The sequence below is a fragment of the Scleropages formosus genome, chromosome 22 (genome assembly GCF_900964775.1).
Source record: "Scleropages formosus chromosome 22, fSclFor1.1, whole genome shotgun sequence".
Taxonomy (NCBI): Eukaryota; Metazoa; Chordata; class Actinopteri; order Osteoglossiformes; family Osteoglossidae; genus Scleropages; species Scleropages formosus.
In genome coordinates this window covers 17909232-17929088 of record NC_041827.1, presented here as the reverse complement: position 1 = coordinate 17929088, position 19857 = coordinate 17909232, and the positions used below count along the sequence as shown (strand labels likewise).

Genomic DNA, 19857 nt, shown 5'->3' with positions numbered 1-19857 from the left:
TTACTGCGGTACAAACTTCTCCTGCTCAAAGATGAGTTCAACGGCTGCGTCCACATCCTCCACGATGTGACCCGGTTCCACGAGCGCCGGGTCGAAGCAGAAGTCGCGGTGGCCGTGGAAGGCCATTTGCTGCAGGCAGCTGCCGCCGTTGGTTGCAGCCTCCGCGTGGGGCCTGTAGACTCCAGTGCACACTAGGACGGACTTGCAACAGGTGGCGGAAGGTGGCGACAACTCGCTCTCCCAGCCGCTATCTGTGTCGTCCACCTGGGCCAGCGCCGTTGAGGAGCCCGTTACGGCCGCCATCTTGGCAACTGCCTTCGACCGTTTCCTGGCAGCCCTCTCTTCTAGGTAGCGGTTGTACAGATTGGCGCCATAAATATCAGTCATGAGGTTGTCGCTGAGTCAAACACAGAGACAGGGAGATCATTTTTTTAAAGCTGCTTGGAAGACATTTTCTGAGACCCCAAAGCGACAGGCGGAGAGTCCTACCCAATAGCATAGAGAGATCTGATGGGCGTTCTCCACTTCCTCTCGGCAGCCTGCTCTCGGATCAAGTGTTCTGCATAATGGTATGTCACCTCGCTCGGTTTGCCCACCAGCGCCTCGTACTTCATCTCCTTGCCTGTGATCTTCTTGTAGATGTTTTCCAGGCACACCAGGAAAGTCCCGTGGCCAAACCTGCTCCGGCACATTGGAAATAGATGAATGAAGCTTTTTTTTTTTTTTTTTTTTTTTTTTTTTTTTTTTTTTAAAATGTGGAAGAGAACAAGAACAAAGATGCAACATCAACACCTTTTGGAATTCATCGATGTTCACAGTATCATCCAAAAGGGCACAAGTCAAACTGATTGTGGGGAAACTGTCCAATGTTTAGTAAATACTAGAGGCACCTGGAACCACCATAAATTCCTTGTGTGCGTCAGCACACTGGCCAATAAAACTCATTCTGAAGTTAAGTAAAAGTGATATGAATTTTACAGACAATTATGAGCTTTAGTTAACATTTTCACACTGAGCTAACACTTCTCTCCAGAAAAATTTCTGGAACACTGATTTACCCTTTTATACAGCAGGGCCATTTATATTGCATCAGTTCATTTGAAGCAACTTGACTAGGGCTACTGCAGCAGAAGGTGGGATTTGAACCCAGGTCCTTCTGGTTCAAGGCGACAGCTCTAACCATTTTACACTTTTCTGTAGTTATGGATCACTTTAGAAAAAAATTGCTACTTTAAAAACTTCACCAGTTTACAAAACCAAATAATTCTCCATGTTTAAAAAGAAAGTTAACAAGTACCACTAGTATGCAAAGACTATGGCCTCATCATGGGGTTCGCGTGGTGACGAAGGTGGGTGGGGATACTGAGCATGGAAGAAATCGCACGCTCCAATGAGTCCGGCACCCCAATCGAACTGGGCATACCGTGGAGAGTGGGCCTCCGCCATCCACATGAGGTCCATGTTGCAGGCCAGCAGGGGAAGGTGGGGGAACATCATGTTCTGGTGGGCATTTCCCAGGTTCCCATCCGTCAGCAGAATGTCAATGATGAGCTGCAAGTTAGTCTCCCACCGAATGGGCTCTCCGAAGAGGACAACAGCTGCAGAGTCCACCAACAATGACTGTTTGTTTGTTTGTATTAGTATCCAATGGCAACATAACGGACAAAAACGACACTTACCCTCAATTTTGGGAATAGTAACTATTGGAGTAGACTGTAAAAATACAAAGAAAAAAACCACATTCAGTTAAAAAAAAAAAAAAAAAAAAAAAAAAACCCACACTTGACACAGGTGAGGAAGAATAATTGTCATGAGAGAACATTTTATCAGTTCTATGATCAGTCACTGTTCAGATTTGTGCAGCTACAGCAACTCAACATCTGTAACGCAGTATGAATATATATTTTCATACATTCAATGATTCATCTAGCTGACATGTTTCTCCAAAGCAACTTATTTACCCATTAATGCAGCATGGGATTTTTACTGGAGCAATTAAAAGTAAGGACCTTGGTCAAGGGGACTACAGCTGGAGGTGGGCATCAAACTTGCAACCTTTGGATCCAAAGGCAGTAACTCTTAACCACTACGCTACCAGCTGTCCCACAAATTAATGTCCTCACAGTGTTTCAGTGTTCATTCTCTTCACATGCACTGTACAGTTAAATATTAACAATCCTTAGGTAGCCGATTCCTTTGTCCAAAGTGTCTTGCAGTGTCAGATAATCAACTTACTTTGAACCAAAAAGGTACGCATTACCCTGCTGTAGTGGCTCAGCGTAAAAACCTCACACGGCAAGTCACCTTGTAGAAAAGTGTCAGGTGACAAAGGTGTCAGGTGACAAAGACGACTGACCGGGACTTTGGGTCGTCGGTTGTGGTCGACCATGTCCAACAGGGGGAAGGATTCCCTCACCATGTCGATGCTCACGACATTGCTGAAGCCCACACTGGAGAAAAAAAAAGCTCAATGTTAACAAGTCCAGTTCATCCATCCATTCATTCGTGTCAGTCAGTCAAATCTGGAATCATCAAAACAACTGGGTTCAGAAATCAGTTCATAACCGATTTGTCCAAAGTAATGCATTAAAAACCAAGTCAACAAATTAAATAATAAAAAAACTGTCCCTAAATAAACTGGAAAAGCAGGGGGCACAGTGGTATGGTGGCGCAGTGATCTGGCCAGGTCCCACTCTCTGGGTGGGTCTGGGGTTCGAGTCCCGCTTGGGGTGCTTTGCGACGGACTGGCATCCTGTCTTGGGTGTGTCCCCTCCCCCTCCAGCCTTGCGCCCTGCATTGCCGGGTTAGGCTCTGGCTTGCCGTGACCCATCTCGGGTCAAGCGATTTCAGACTGTGTGTGTGTGTGTGTGTGTGTGTGTGTGTGTGTAAACTGGAAAATGTTTGCATCTTAAAAATTTATACATCAAACATTTGTAACATGAGAGCCAGTGACATTATCAAGATAGTGCTTAACAAGCAAAACCTTAGCCATCCTAAGGAAAATAGAAATATGTATTTCGGGTGATTTAAAAACTGCTGAATAATCTTGGCTGGAAGATTTCCAGGGGGGTAAAAGCATAGAATAGCAAGTGACTTGAAAGGAAACGAATCCTTGTCCATCAGTTTGACAGATTTCAGATCTATATTGTGCAGGATATCAGGTCTACGTGTCATAATCTGATAGTCTGGATAATATGTAATCAGAGGGTTCAAAACCAATAACTTCACTCACAGCGTGTTGCATAACATCACACACTGTTGGGACGCTCTGCACATTTATCTATTGCAGGCACAGAGAGAGCAGTTTAATCTTGCAGAGGGAGAGCTGAGGTCACACTATTGGACCACAGAGCCCAGATGCACAACCAGGAGTCTCCAGATGTCGCTTAGATCTGAGGAGTGTTAATGGTCAAAGGCTCTTGGGCTGAAAATCGTAGAAGAAAATACGAAGTCGGCCGTCTCTGAACGTGCAGTGCGTTGTCGGATCTTTAGGTGGACAAGCTAAGAGACACACTAATGTACGGACGACACTTCACTTTTTGGCAATGTCCAGCACCGGCCCTTGTCCCGACACGAGCACACACTTCTCGTGGTACTTCTTGAACATTTTCAAAGGGCTGTGTGACATCACCACCTGGTCCTGGGAGATCTGTGGAAAAGGACACATGAGATTTGTAGATAAGAGTAATGAAGACAAACAGGTTTGTGGATCAAATTAAGTCTAAAGCCATCCGTTATCAATAAGCACTTGTTCAGTGCAGGGTTCTAGTGGTCTGGAGACTTTCCTGGAAACATATGGTATGGGGAAGGGTTACACCCTGGACAGGACTCCAGTACATTGCAGGGCAATCACACGTACCCTGTCACTGCATGGCAGAATCAGTGGCGGTGCAGTAACTTTACACTGCAGCCACTGCATTCTTAAACTGCAAACATATCAGGTTCATTACATGCTGGCATGTGGTCCTCAAAGCAAGAAAACAAGGGAATACAATCCAGCCTCTGTAGGAGTTACACAACCTCCGAGATTACAACTTGAGGGATTTTTATACGCAGAGCTGCATTTCTGGGCCTGTTAAGCTTCTTTTATACAGCCGTCTTATTCTAGCTGTCTAGAATGAATGAATATATGCAGACAATTTAAAAAAAAAAAAAAAAAAAAAAAAAATTTCATGTGTTACCAAACGGTTTGAGTTAAAGGAACATTTCCATAGCACTGTTCAGCGGTGGCTGCTGCGAGGTTCTACTGAACATTCAGTCATACTGAATTCTCAGAAAAACAGCCGACTTAACACAGCATGATGAAGTGATAAATAAAAAAAGGCCTGGCATTTTGGCACCACGTGTCCGGCGCACAGTCAGCAAAACGCCAAAGACACTTCCGCATTCACAGGGTGTCCTATGAAGAGGAAGCGGCTTTAACAACCAGACACGCTGGCAGAACACAAACCAGCACAATTCTCAGTTCGTCCAATTTTCACTCTCTTCTGAAAGAGCCAACAAAACTTGGGTGCCCAAGAGACGAGGGTGGCGTGAAGCAGAAGGAACAATTAACCCCGAAAAGCTTGTCTCAACGTTAGTGCTCAGTCAATTCAGTTATTTACTACATCAATACATCTGCAGTACTGTGGTTATTGGACTTTAAATGTAAAAATGGGCAAAAATCTAATAATTCTAAAATTATCAAAAGCTTCCATTAGTACATGTGCAAAAAACTACAATAATCTGTGACCACTTCAACATGAGCTGACGGGGGACCGGCGACTCACCGAGACTCCGAGGAGGTGGGACAGCTGGTCCGCTTTGGTCTGACGGAGGCAGTTCCCGGCGTTCGTCACAAACACCACGGGGACCACAAACTGGCCCTGGGGGTTCACCAGCTTCTGGAAAGCCTTCTTAGCCGCTGGAATGGGCGTCCTTCCACGCACAAGAACGCCATCGATGTCAAAGAGAAGGCCGAAGCCCGGCTGGAGCTGAGGAGCAGTGAGGGGAGACCCAGGTGAGGCAAGAGAACAGTACAAAACCAGTATACAGAGAAAACCAGTAGATCTTTGTACAATTATGTGTAAATATGCGCTGGCTCCTCACCTTACAGGCACAACACATACAAAATCATTTTTATCACTACATTTTCTTGGGGGGGAATTCTTCAAAACCCTCCATTCAACCTCAACTCTTCACCAAATCATTTCACATTCAGGTCCAACATCATCAGCTTCTGGACACTTTCAGCTTTCTGTATCAAACACACAAATCGATGCAATTTACGTATTAATGCTTACGTTAAAATCTTGGACAGCGCTACAATAAATGACGCAATAATTAGGACTTCTAACTCCACCGAGGGATTCCTTCGGGGTCCCCTGTCTGTCCCAAGCCCGGATAAAGGAAGAGGGTTGGGCATGGGGCTAGCGACCCCATCCCGTAAAAAACCCACACCGCTACAGAAACACCAACAAGTACTCAAGACATCTCAGACATCTCGGCCTTGGGCGAAGATGGACTCCCAGCTGGAAGTCTTATGATGCGGAATTAGGACTTCTTACGAAAAGAAAAACGCGTTCTCTCCACAAACTCCGATTTCACTTCCGATTATTAGCCGATTCATCCCAAGAACACGCGCCTTATTTATCATTGTTATTCATCAACGATCCCCCTAAACGCCAAACACGAGCTGTTAACACATGGTCCCACCAAATTACATTTTAGAAGCTGCTCAGGGTTTGTTTGGTCAGTCCTTGGACGGGAGACCACCTGCAAATGGCAGGTGGTGGAGAAAAGAGTCTTGAAAACCAATAAATGCAAACACCGTGGAGGCAAGTTGAATTAGGTTGGTCCTATGCCACTGCTCGTTTGACTGGGCTTTACTGACCCCTATTGGCTGGAGGAGGAAAAACACGTCACATTTCCTCCGCTATGGAAAACCGAGGGCCGAAGCAAATACAGTTAAAAATACAATGGAAAATGGATGTATCCTTAAGACTTCATGACTCCATTATTTGTAAATCGGGGAGAAGGTGTACAATCTCAATGATTTTATTCATTGCGTCAGTCAAAGCCCGGTGTCGCCAGCCGGAGCGATGACCCCGGGGTCATCGCTCCGGCTGGCGACACCAGGCTCATAAAGACACGCTTTGACTCTGAAGTGACCACCGCAGCTCAATCGTCCTTTCTTTGAGTTGAAAAAACTGCTGACTTCTACACTGTCTGCGCTGCCCTGGGAAACCCATCTGGCTGTGGTGAGGAAACAGCTGGGCAGCTGTCTGGTGCCCTGAAGAAAAAAAAAAAAAAAAAAAAAAAGCTTCATTCTGCCAAGGAAAACTAACCCAGATGCGTCTGAGCGCGTCTTCACTTTTGCCCTGCTTGCAGTCACTCAGCATGTCAATAATTTAAATAAAAAAAAAAAAAAAGAGGCAAGAGGAAAATACAGCTGCCGTGTGTGGAAAGGTTTCGGCGGCGGGACGCCTTTCCGCTTTTAACGGCTCAGCGGGACGGAGAACAGACCGCAGGGCATGCGGACGTGGAGCTCATGGAGGAACGCAGAGCACATGGGGGGAAACAGAGTTTGCAGACCACGAAACCCATGAGACCCAAAGGTTGTGAAACCCCAAACGGTGGTCATCACTCAGAAGCTGAGGGTCAAACAACACTGCTGGACAGATGTTGGAAGAGCCAAGGTAGAGTCTGGTTTTTCCAATAATTTTCATATCGATTTTTAAGAATACTGTATCCCAAGCAATGTAATTTTACAGGAGCTATTCAGGATTGGCTTCTTCTTCAGTGCCGCACCAGGCCCCATCCCAGGACTCCATGATGCATCCTTTGGGGTCTCCTTCCATGTCCTTAACCACGATGCTAGTCTGTCTTTAAATAACCGAACAATGCCTTCAGCAAATTTCCACTGCGCATATTTCACATACCTATTAGCCTCCATAACAGCAAATTACGGGAGTGTTTCACTAGCCTAGGTCTTAATTTAGAGCATTGACACGGCCGTGATGCGTGAGCAAAAACACACACTCACGCACACAGAAAATACAGGGCACTTGTTTTTGTTTTAGTCCTTTAGCTCCCATATGGCAGCCAGGTTTCTGCCCTGCCAACTTAATTGCAGTCCCTCCCGGCTTCTTTTAAACAGCAAAAAAAAAAAAAAAAAAAATGGAACATTTGTGACGCTTCCAGGCAGCCAAACCTGGCCGACCTGCTCCCAGTCTTCAGTTCCACACTAAACAAAATTAACTTTTTCTTTTCTTACCATCTCTCCATTATGAATTTTATTTCCCTTTCAATCCAAGAAAGGAATTAAAAAAAAAAAAAAAAAGCAGTTAGGTAACGGAGAAATAAGAGGACAGCAAAGACAATTCAAAGCCAGCAAAGTTTTGTTTCGGATGTCCTCACCATTAAATCCCCATGGGAACGAAGATCATCTATTATGTCACATAAACAAACTTAACGCTTGTGGAATTTGGAAAGGCGGTTAATGACAAAATTCTCTTCCTGGACCACTGGCATATGGTAAACTTGAATGGAAACAGCTCATATACAGTAGAAAAGATGAGCGCACAATGGCACTAACATGGGAGGGGGGGGAGAGAGAAAAAAAAAAAAAAAAAAAAAAAAAAAGCGCTGCATACAGCGGAATAAAGTATACCGAGAATACACACACACACACACACACACACTTTCTGAACCGCTTGTCCCATACGGGGTCGCAGGGAACCGGAGCCTAACCCGGCAACACAGGGCATAAGGCTGGAGAGGGAGGGGACACACCCAGGACGGGACGCCAGTCCGTCGCAAGGCACCCCAAGCAGGACTTGAACCCCAGACCCACTGGAGAGCAGGACCCGGTCCAACCCACTGCGCCACCGCACCCCCCATACCGAGAATATTTCTTCCTAAAGGAAACCATGGAAAAATGCTGTTTATGTGAACTTATGATGTAAATGTCTGAAAAGTATGCAGACACACAGCTTCTTCATTTGGACAACTTGGGAAAAATAAATCGAAATATGAAAATTTGGGTTGCACCATAAAATTTGTGAATGCAGTAGCCAACTGATAATTAGTGCATCTTAAAACTTTCCATCCCTATGCTAAATCTAAGCTGCTGTAAAATACATGTACCTACAGTCCTCCCACAGATTTTCTACATTTTCAGTATTGTATATTTTGTTTCTTCTTTGTTTTTCTTAATACTAAGGATGTACTGTCACTTTAAGGGAGTTACTCTCTCTCACTTTGTAAAGCAGGATTTACCTCTGCCATGTTGTATACAAGTACAGCACCTCCTCCCAAAACATATTTTTTTTAATCATAAAAAAGATTAAAAGCATAATAGACAACAAAATACACTCGTTTTAAAAGTTAAATGCATTTTAAGACAGTCAAAAATGTATCGCTGTAAATCTAGTGATATTTGCAGGGAGGAAGTCTTTTCTAGCAATACATGGTTAAAAATAAACATATGAGCACATCAGCATATCCTGGGGTACCTCTTTTTGTTTATGTGTATAAAAGTTCAGAATAAATATAAATACTCCACATTGCTTACTGTCAGGGTACAGGAATGGCATAAAGGTTTCTCTGGCCACCTATAGTTTACCTAAAGACGTTATAAAATTATTAAACTGTGAAAACAAACAATCCAGTTCACATAAAAGTAGAGGAAACGTAGATGCGTTTCACAAGAAGGGGTCAGGCCAAAGAGTGCGGCACAGAGGAAGGAGGACGACTTGCGATTGAGTAAGAGCCGAGTCCGAGGGGACATTTGCGTCATTCGCCGCCTGCCCTGGACACCAGTCCCTCGCCTTCCTGCCTTCTGCTGAGCCTCTACTTTCTCCACTGTCACGCCTGAGGATTACATTGATTTCCCCCCTTCCAATCTGTGAGAACAAAACATCTGTGCATTTTCTTCCACAGAGGTCTTGGCTTTCCCAAGTCCATTTCCAATCTGATCTGAGCTGCTACTGGACATGTTAGGTTATTTAGCTCACACCTTCATTCTAGGTGACACACTGATTTATCCATTTATACAGCTCGGTCATTTTTACTGGATCAATTCAGGGTAGGTACCTTGATCAAAGACACTGTAGCAGGTGTGACAAGTGCTCCACCAACCGCTAGTCCCACACCGGCATCAACACAATCCGTGTTTACGGCTCACCTTGGAACATTCACACACACACTTCCAAGCACACCACCAAACGGTTTTTAATCCGGCGCAACGCAACGTTTGATTAACTGTTACATGATTAAGTGGTCCCACGAACGAAAGCTAGAGCACGGAGGTTCTCGGTTCTGGCTCTGTTGTGGTGGAACAACCTCCCCCTCTCACTCAGAACTGCTGAATCTCTGTCCACATTTAAAAAGGGTCTCAAAACATCTATTCCAGACTCAGTTCGCCCATGATCTCTTACGTTCATGTAAGGTGTAAATGCTCATGCACCCTAACTTTAAGATCATACCCGATTAAACTTTTGAAGTCTGGTTGCATCTCATAAGGAACCGGATGCACCGAGGTCCCCTGTGGTGGGACAGCGAGGCTTCTGGGAATCGAGTCACTGGGACTGTGCTGTGAGCAGGGAGGGGAGTGGGTCTGGGATGCCAGATCCCACTGTTGAACCTTCTGGAGGTGTTGTGGGCTCAATTCAGGGAGACTCCGATGAAGGAAGGTGCCCACTTGACAACCCCAGAGAAGTGCTCACGGTGAACCCCGGCGAGGTGGGTAGTGCTCATGGCTACCATGTGCTGGTGAGCAGGTGTGTAGAGGTACTGTGAAGAGGTCTGAGTAGTAAGGATAGCTAGTTAAGATTAAATAAGACGGTTGGTGGATTGAGGGTTAGGTATTGAGAAGGAAGTAGGCACTGTTGGTTTGGTTAGCAGTTAGTGTGCAGCCCCCATAATCTTAGCACCCTGTGTATTATTGCATGACCTTTACACAGCTACCTCTGTAATATAACGTAAATATTTCTATATCTCATCAAAAAAAAATTCTAGGAATGTGATTTGAAATTGTGGATAAAGTTTTATGCAGCTACTCATGTGATGAACATCGGTACATATGGCAGAAAGTAACTGTACTTAATCACACATCTGCAACTAGGCCTCTTTCTCCTAATGTAATGAACACACTGAATTTTCCACGAGATGTACGTTGCTTCGGAGAAACACACACTGGCTGAAGCGGCCGGTCCCAAGCGAGGTTGCGGCGAACCGGGGCCTAACCCGGCAGCACAGGGGGGAGGGCTGGAGGGGAAGGGGGCACACCCAGGACGGGACGCCAGTCTGTTGCAAGGCACCCCAATCAGGACTTGAACCCCAGACCCACCAGAGAGCAGGATCCAGCCAAACCCGCTGCGCCACCGCACCTCCCGCTTTGGAGAAAAGCGTCTGCTAAATGGAGAAATGTAAATCTACCATAAAACTCACTCATATTAAGAAAGATTTCGTCACTGAATTTACGAATGTCCACATAACAGGTCGGTTATGACGATTCCTTGAAATGACACAGCATTTTTGCTCCTACCATAGGAATGAGGAACTGTTAGAAAATGTGGTTTACATTTCTGAGACTACAGATCGCCAGTCTGTAGCCATGGGAAGACTCTCCAAATCACCGATACAAAAATTTACTAGGATCTGGCAACAGCACTCCGATTTACAATTCCTCACATTTAAAAAAAAAAAAAAAAAGTGATTCACCTGGCTGTACAGATCCTTGTGAGACACAGGAAGAAGAAAAAAAAAAAAAAAAAAAAAATTACATTTGGATATACTTCTATAGGTTCTACGAAGTCATCCAAGTCCCAACCCAAATATACGGTATTATAATAAGCACAGAAATTCCACGCTCTAAGGTGCATCAGGACTCACCACTGTAATATGGACAATTTGCAAGAGACAACGAAAGATGTCCTCTAGAGTGGACAAGAACGAACGACTGCGTCTCAGGAGGAAATAGGGTGAAATGGATAGGTAACTTAGGGTGTATTGCTGTCAACCAGCAGAGCAATTCCATAAAGCCCACATTGACTGCATCCGAATCAATCAATATTTCCTCTGTTGGTGTTTACTTCTTATTTGCTGTGGCTGTAACATTTGACGGCAGTTGAGGAGGCGATCGTTCACAATTTTTGACTTTCTGAAGTGTTTTATTATTATTATTCTTCTTCATCAGCAGTTGTGACAGCGGTCAGTGATGCGTGATCCAGATGTGCTGCATGATCCAGATGTGCTGCAGAACGCACAGAAAGGACCAGTACTCAGCGCCTGCAAGCAAACTGACCCTCGGGCGGCACGTCACAACGGGACACATCCATGTCCAAAGCAGCAATTGAAATGGACACTGTTTTACTGGATTAACGTCACACGCGTCCCCCCCTTTGATGCAGGTCTGCTGCACATTGTGCTGTGTACTCCCCCCCCCCCAACACACACATACACAGGGTCACTGCAGTGAGTAAGCACCCCTAAGGCACGACACACAAAATATGTCATGGAAGGTGTGTTGTTGCCTTGTTTTCGCTCTGACAGAGAGACACACACACACACTTCACTTCGCATTTACTGGATGTGATCATACAGACAGGATTCTGGGACTTAAAGTAAAAACAAGAAAGTCATTCTCAATGTCAGAGGACAAAGGAAAATTTTGGGAAAGATATCAAAGCTACAGGACAGCTGATGGTATAATGGTTAGCGCTGCTGCCCCAAAAGGTTGCAGGTTCGAATCTCACCTCTACCTATACCCTTGTCTTGAGCAAAGTACTTACCTTAATGCTCTAGTAAAAGGACCCAGGTGTATGAATGGGTAAATAACTGGAAATACCTGTATGTCGTTGTCGCTTTGGAGGAAAAGTATGAGGAATGAAACGTGTCACACTGCGAAGATGAATGGAGAGCACAGGTCCGACAGGCAGGTGTGATTTTAGCGATTCCAGCGACGGACAGGAGTGTTAATGTGGTCTGGGTGTAATGAAGGCGGAGAAAAAAAAAAAACAAACTGCTTTTTTCTAGTTTCATCAGCCTGCTGTCATCTTTGCCCGTCTATCTTTCCTTTTTGTTTGCCTGTCGATTGATCTGTTTTTGTCCGCGTGCCTGCCCTGTAGCTGTATTTTTATATATAATTTGCCGGGCTTTCCGCAGTGTGCATCTCTATCTGTTCGTAACGTTATGTATTCAATCATCCGATCCATTTCTTTCTCTTTCTTTCATTCATTCATTCTTGTCTCGGTTTTTTGCCTACTATTCGTTTGTTTGCTTGCTTGCTTGCTTGCTTGCTTGTTCTGTTTCTCCGGCGCATCACCCTCGCCAGCTCGTTCCGCTTCTGTTCTCGTTCTGGTTCTGGTTCTGTTCGTTGTCCGGCTGCTCTGTCCCCTACCTGCTTGTGGCCGCTCGCAGTCCCGCTGCTACTGCGGCGGCGGCACACGGCGCTCGTCACGGCCCGGTACACGGGAGCCAGTCCCCGCATCTCCGCCAGCTTCCTGGATCGAACGCCGAAAAGGGTGTCCTTTGTGTGCCGGCTCGCTCACCCCACCATAACTGTGTCTCCTGCTGTGCGGCCCAAAGCACCGTATGACGCCACGGCTGGAGGTCCGCCTCGCGCAGGGGCACAAAGCCCGCCGCTGAGGAGGAGGAGGAGGCGAGAGGCCGGCGCGCGACGGGTTAAGGCGACGGCCCGAGCCCTGATTGGACGAAGGACGTTTAAAAACTAATCGCACCACTTCCTACGTTGAGCCCGTGCGGTTGCTATGGCAGCACGTCCGCCAGAGCGCCGGGAGCGAGCACGCATTGCGTCACGGACACGTGGATGCGGAGAAACGGGCTGTTGTTGCCCGCAGAGTGGTGGGGAACGAAAAAAGTGAATGTTTCGAACGGCGTCGCGGTTGCTTTAGACAATGAATTTCACACGATTTGAGAAACAAGCCTTTTTACTTCACATGTTTTTTTTTTTCCTCTCCAATAAAATTGTCCCTGAATTATTAGCCAGATTAGCATGTAGAGCAACATCATCATGCTATCACATAACAAAATCCACCAGAGGAAACTACCTTCCAATTCAAGACCTTTATCTTCATGCCTATGTGGAGCCTTATTTCAAATGTTCAAATGACCGCTTTCCATTCATTTTGTACCATTAACCATATATGTTACACCTTTTATACATTACAAATCGCCCGTGGTTTGTGAGATCATTGCAGCTCCAGTTAAACCTTATATATATTCAGAGAGAGGTGGACATGTAACCACCTAAACAGTGGGATATATGTGCAGCTTTTAAATAGACACATAAAGAAAGCATACATGTCACATGAGAAATAGAGCTAACAGTAGAACTAACTGCAGGACCTCCACCGTTACCGTGAGCAGGTCCGAGCCACACGTGTAAAAATTATACTGACAATCTAAATCTTATTGCTTTATTGCATTTTATTTAGGTGCAGTGTGGTATGTACACTAATTGAAATAAATACATCTTAGAACTTTTCAATCCCACCTCATATGTAGAGTACCATACTGTAGTGAAAGGTGTTAAAAGGTGCCTATGTGTGCTTAACTATTAATGTGATTGAACAGAACTTATGGTAAGCATAGTAAGCAGACCATAGTATGGTAAGCATCCTTCTGTTAAAGTGTTGCAATCTTTGTATCACTCTCAGAGATGTACATCGTTTTCGAGTAAAGCGTCTGCTGAATGAATAAATGTAACGTTGATTTTACAAATGTCCTTGCGGGCCACACACAGCCCTCACACTTCACATTGGATGCGCCTGGATGACAGCTGTAAAACGATCCATCATTCTAGATGTAAAAAAATACCACAGTGCGCTCTTCAAAAAGCACTGCTTAACCTCACAAAAATTAATGACCATTCACTTTTTTTTATGTTTACATTTCATTTAGTCCCGATGATCAAAGTACAGGTGATGAAACAGCCCATGCGGCTGTATGGCCTAAGACAACACTTAACTCACTCAGTGCTTTTACTTATTTGATTTAAAAAAATGTACACATTCTTAACATTTTCTAGAAAATATTTTATTAAGAAGCAAAGCCATTCTGTAAAAAAAAAAAAAAAAAAAAAAAAGCTTTGATATTTACAATTATTTTCTGTTAAATGTGACCAACAGGTCAGTTTATCCAAAACTGTACAAATTTAATTTCAAGAAGGAGATTTAACAAACAAGCTCACTTGTCGAAAAAGGCAAATGTCTGTCACTTGGACTATCAACACGTGATGCATACAGACATACTGTATTTACAAATCTATTAATCCCTATGCCACACATCAAGAAGATCCTATAACCCAAGAAGTGTTTTGGCTTCTTCACTTTGAGCCATTAGTGTCTCACTGGCATATTTTTGTAGCAACTCCATCTTTTTTCTTCTGACCAGGGCCTCCTCAATCTAGAAGAAAAGAGAGTATTGCTCTGCTGTTAAAGAATCAGTGGTTTTTCTCCTAGTTCAGGTACTACACTTATAGGCTGGACCTTTAATAGCAAGTAACCTAACTTAGACTGTATGAAAGTTAAATGCACAATGCACGGTGCACAGTTCCCTCAAAGGTTCAACAGTAGTCTTCAATTATGTGGGTAACCATTCATACCTCTTTCTGTGAAGGAACAGGGACATGGGCAATGAAAGCCTGTGATCCCTCCTCACCCTCCAGCTGATCTCTCATCTCTTCATCTGAGTGCTTATGATGAGAGAAAAGAAAGAGTATTAAACTGAACTTTTGGCCTTGCACTGAAACACAAATAATAACCACAGGTGGCCCTCGACTTACGATGGGATTCTGTTCTGACGACCTGGTTCTAAGTTGCAAAACCCCTTTACACTGTACTATATAAACCATAGGGTTATGATTGTTCATAGGATAGGATATAGGTTATTTAGGGTTAATTATAGCATATATAAATAATTATGTATAACTGTTACATCACTGGGGGGCGTGGTGGCGCAGTGGGTTGGACCGGGTCCTGCTCTTCGGTGGGTCTGGGGTTCGAGTCCCACTTGGGGTGCCTTGCAATTGACTAGCGTCCCGTCCTGGGTGTGTCCCCTCCCCCTCCGGCCTTACGCCGTGTTATCGGGTAGGCTCCGGTTCCCCGCGACCCCGTATGGGATAAGCGGTTCAGAAAATGTGCGTGTGTGTTACATAGCTTAATAGGGCTTTATTATATTTTTCACTAATTTCCCACATTATTCACAATAAAGTACTGATATAGAATAAAAGCACAGATACAGTGCAGGATTATATGTTCATGCTTTTTTTTGTGACTGAGCTAAAGCTGAATGTTACCTCATCATCCCTAACAGCATAAATGTAATCTTCTTCATCCTCTTCCTTTTCCCCAGGTCCTCCGCTGCCTGTCAGACGGGCCTCTTTCTCTGCTTTCCACTTTGCAACAGCCTCTGCTATGACTAAGGCAGCAATTTAAAGAAAGCACAGTTTTGTAAGCAGTTTTTCCCCTTACCACCAAACAACATGTGATGGAATTGTGTAGTGTTCACGTAACATCCAGCAGTAGAGTACACAAACGCAAGTGACAAAAAAAGAATAAAACACGAGTCAGAACAAGGTGCATGTAAACACAGTCAAACACTTGCAGAAACCTACACTGTTTCTCGTACTCCTGCTCCAGTGGTACCAAAACTCCGTCGTCCTCGTCTCTGTAGCCATAGTACTCAGCATCAATCTCCTTCATGAGCTCAGCTCGAGTCTTTCTCGGGGGTGGAATTGCTAGAGGGTGCAGTAGGAACAAGCTATTAATAAATTAAAAGTATCAATCTACACATGTAATATGCTCTTTAATATGAGCACTACTATGCTAATTTTGTCCTTCCAAACAGTTTTTGTAGTACTTTTGCTGAGACTGATGGCTTTCCAAAAAACCTGTTACTTAAGACCAGAGGGGGGTGCGGTGGCGCAGTGGGTTGGACCACAGTCCTGCTCTTCGGTGGGTCTGGGGTTCGAGTCCCGCTTGGGGTGCCTTGCGACGGACTGGCGTCCCGTCCTGGGTGTGTCCCCTCCCCCTCCAGCCTTACGCCCTGAGTTGCCGGGTTAGGCTCCGGTTCCCCGTGACCCCGTATGGGACAAGCGGTTCTGAAAATGTGTGTGTGTGTGTGTACTTAAGACCAGACCTGCATACGTTGAGAATTACACTTACGCTCTTTCTCAAACAGCTCTCTCACGCCAGGTAGGTCTTTGGCAGCACCAAAATACTTATACCCTCTGTTTCCAGGTACCTCCTTGCCTTCATGGTCAAGCATCTTTGGTCCAAGTCTCTGGAAAAGACAATGAATACCCAACATGGCTCAACCTGAGCAATGCACTGCCAAATCCCCACTCACTGGATTCAAAGCGGCTGAACTTGGAGCTCTCAGGTACCAAAACTGTCAGATATTACTTCCAAAAGAAATTTTCTGAGATTCACTGAAGCAGTATGTGCTCAGGGAAAATACAGAACTGTAAAACACATAACTAATGATGTCAAGCTTGTCTGATGGTTAACACAATCGACTGATAAGTGTCAAAGATAAAAGGTTTATCTCCTCTCACCCCATAGTCCGGACCACCAAGCTCCTTGATCCGGACCTCCCAGTGCCCTTTCTCTCGAAGCAGCTTGTTGATCTCATCGTTCAAGTCGCGTATCTTAAATTCACCCAAACCAGCTTAAAAAAAAAAAAAAAAAAAAAACTGGTTATCAAACCCTGCATTCCACAAACAATAAGAACAGTTTAATATCACTACTACTGATTACTGACAGTTGTACTCACCGTTTTGAATTTGTGCAACCTTCTTGGAAATTTCACTGATGATCTACAAAAAAATTATATACAATTCCATAAATATTGAAAAGGAACACAAACTCTGGCTCCTCACCTTACAAACTCTACTGGGACAGGAAGTTCCTTTATAAGACTAATTATTTCTACATAAGTCACTTTTACTACTGAGTCAAAATCAATTAAAGTTTCATAATACAGATGTTCTGATTGTGTGCTCTTTACTGATATCTGGCCTCTGCATAAAAACGGGCCACAATAGCTCTGCAAAGAATTGTACGAAAAACAAAACTGAAAATTAGAACTATATCTTTATACTTTAATTAGAAATGTATTTGTAACCCAAACATTCAAAATACAAGAAGCCAGTGCACCAGGTTTTTCTGGCAATACTATATTGTCAGTTAATTTGATGTTATATAAACAGTGCTGGACAGCTGGTGCTGGACAGAGGTTTTCATTCCAGTGAACATTTTTTGGATTAAACCAATTTAACTCCCTCTTTGGCCTCCTTGTGGCACAAGAGACCGTTGTAAGACCTACTGGATTCAGCCCACCTGGACCATACAGGGAGTTGCATGAAGGAAGAGGTGAAAAGGTACAAAGAGGGCTTCATTTCAACAGAACATCACTGAGAAACAACTTTTTACCTACCTGTCGCCGCCACTTCTCTGCCTTTGGCAATTCGTTGCACTCTGAAGCAAGAAATGGTCTTCGCTCCTAGAAGTTCAACATAATATTGTTATACATTTCTAAAATTTAGCAAACAATGCTACAAATTTTATTTATATTTAACATATTGTATATATTTATACACACACACACACACACACACACACACACACACACACACACACACAGACTGAAACCGCGTGTTGCCGGGGTCACAGTGAGCCGGAGCCTAACCCGGCAACAGAGGGCGCGAGGCCAGAGGGGGAGGTACGCCAGTTCGTCACAAGGCACCCCAAGCAGGACTCAAACCCCAGACCCACCAGAGAGCAGAACGCACACCCCCATTATTTATATATATGTATTTTTGTGTGTATACAATATATAAATATATATACACATAGTATACACACAAAAATACATAACGTATAAATATATAACATATATAAAATATAAAAGCAACAATATCAAGAAACATTGGTTAAAGCAGCAACCACAATGTGCCAACTGAGGAGCAAACATCGTATTCAAACAAATACAAATTCTTAAATTATACTTAAATGTACGATTTCCAACTGACAATCCTCAAGCTACTATTAATCCTAACAACTGTTTTTTCCCCAATAATTTTACAATGCAAGTGTAAGCTTCATGGCCAAGGCATACATAGCCTGTCATTATTTAACACAAGGGCCTGACAATGAACTCTAGTTTATTATCTATCCATTTACTCTCAATAATCAGTGTGGGACCATGGTTGTCTGGAACCTAGCATGGAAGCATAGAGCATGAGGCAAGACAGATCCTGGATGGGACACCAGTCCATCACATGGCAACCTCACACACACACACTCATTTGCAGTTACCAAGTCACCTGAAACACGTCTTTTGACTGTGGGAAGAATCCCCCCCCCCCCCCACACACACACACACACACACACACTATATTATTATTTCTGGATCTCATTACAATTTTTGTTCAATGTTTACAACATTTTTGCAAAGAGATCACAAGCCAGAAACACTTACCTTGACTTTTCCCTCCTCCAACTGGGCTTGACGAAACCGGGCCAAGGCCGTCCTGTAAAAAATGGGAGGTAAAAATTACTTATTACTCAGTTATAACACCCTTCAAAAAGTTTGGACGAGTGAAACTGTAAAGAGTGTCCCAACTAAATCAGTTATGCCAGTTAAACTGCAGGATACAGATAAAAATTTTAAAAACTGACCCACGGTTTAAAAGACTACAAATTGTAGAAATGTGAAATATCACGTACGACTGCACTGATCATGAAACATGACCATCATCACCACGTTATCAAAAGTAAAATTTAAACATGAACTTACATGGCCTTCTCTGCATTTCGAGCCTGTTTTCAAAAGAAAGTAGTATTTTGTAATGAGTTATCAGACAAGATACAGAAACTGATAATCAGATGATTAAATTTGAAAACTTCTTTACAATACACCCAGGACGGGATGCCAGGCCGTTGCAAGCAAGGCACCCCAAGCGGGATTCGAACCCCAGACCCACCGGAGAGCAGGACCCGGTCCAACTCACTGCGCCCCCCTTTCTTTACAACACCTCTCACAAATTAAACATTTTTAAAATGAACAAATAATGGACAAGTTGTAACTTATATAATAAAGTATGTAACTTGTTTTGATGATTTCAATGTTAAGGCGTCAGTCAATGCAGACTTTTATTACTCCCATCTGCAAATCATTCATCAGCAGCAACCCTTGAAGGGACAAATTATCATTGGACTAGAATGCAAGATGGTCTCTGCTGACATGCCATACCATGGCATACGTGTTCAAACTTCTTTATCTAACCAGCGCGGAGGATTACTCCCAGATGAAGTTCTCTGCTACAGGTAAAGTCTAAAAAACCTAAACTGCAGCGTGTGCGTGCATCCATAAAAACCAGGCAGTTGACATTTGGGTCACATGAATGGACGCTGTTCAATGATAATCATCATCATGTGCATGATGACAACCAACTACTAGCTCCTGACCTGTCACAATCTCACCAGTTACGGAGTATTTGTTATATCAATCATTTCAAAGGTTTTCTAAAGGGACAATCGTTCTCTAATTTATGACGTATATTTACTTACTCAGTCAGAGTGTACAAACACACACGTACAAAGTTTGTAACAAACGGATCGGAGAGGCAGCAACTCTGTGAGTGTGTGTGAACTGACTGAGCAAGCAGATATCCCATTAGCAACGTACACACAATGTGATGCTCGTAACACTGTAAAATTTAATAAACACTAAGAAGACACATCATGCCTTAAACTTTGCGCTTACCATATTTGCAGCTTTTCAGTCACTGAAAAAGGAACTTTTTTTTCCCCGTCCTCAGTTGGCCGGAGAGCGCTGCACGCCGCAGAA

General features: G+C 43.9%; 2 protein-coding genes across 2 annotated transcripts; both read right to left on the bottom strand.

Annotated features, from left to right (window-relative positions):
- LOC108929826 (haloacid dehalogenase-like hydrolase domain-containing 5) lies at positions 1-12656 on the bottom strand. The gene is made up of 8 exons (XM_018744633.2): positions 12383-12656; positions 4770-4973; positions 3537-3649; positions 2357-2450; positions 1680-1713; positions 1424-1598; positions 490-678; positions 1-397 (listed from the first exon to the last, which is right to left on the bottom strand). Exons 1-8 carry the CDS (start codon positions 12470-12472, stop codon positions 1-3), a joined length of 1296 nt encoding a protein of 431 aa, XP_018600149.2. The 5' UTR covers positions 12473-12656.
- Positions 12657-14096: 1440 nt separating this feature from the next.
- isy1 (ISY1 splicing factor homolog) lies at positions 14097-19857 on the bottom strand. The gene is made up of 11 exons (XM_018744566.2): positions 19774-19857; positions 18805-18827; positions 18487-18538; positions 17443-17508; positions 16780-16822; positions 16562-16674; positions 16170-16287; positions 15620-15742; positions 15302-15423; positions 14609-14698; positions 14097-14409 (listed from the first exon to the last, which is right to left on the bottom strand). The coding sequence occupies exons 1-11, from the start codon at positions 19774-19776 to the stop codon at positions 14302-14304; spliced, it is 861 nt and encodes a 286-aa protein (XP_018600082.1). The 5' UTR covers positions 19777-19857; the 3' UTR covers positions 14097-14301.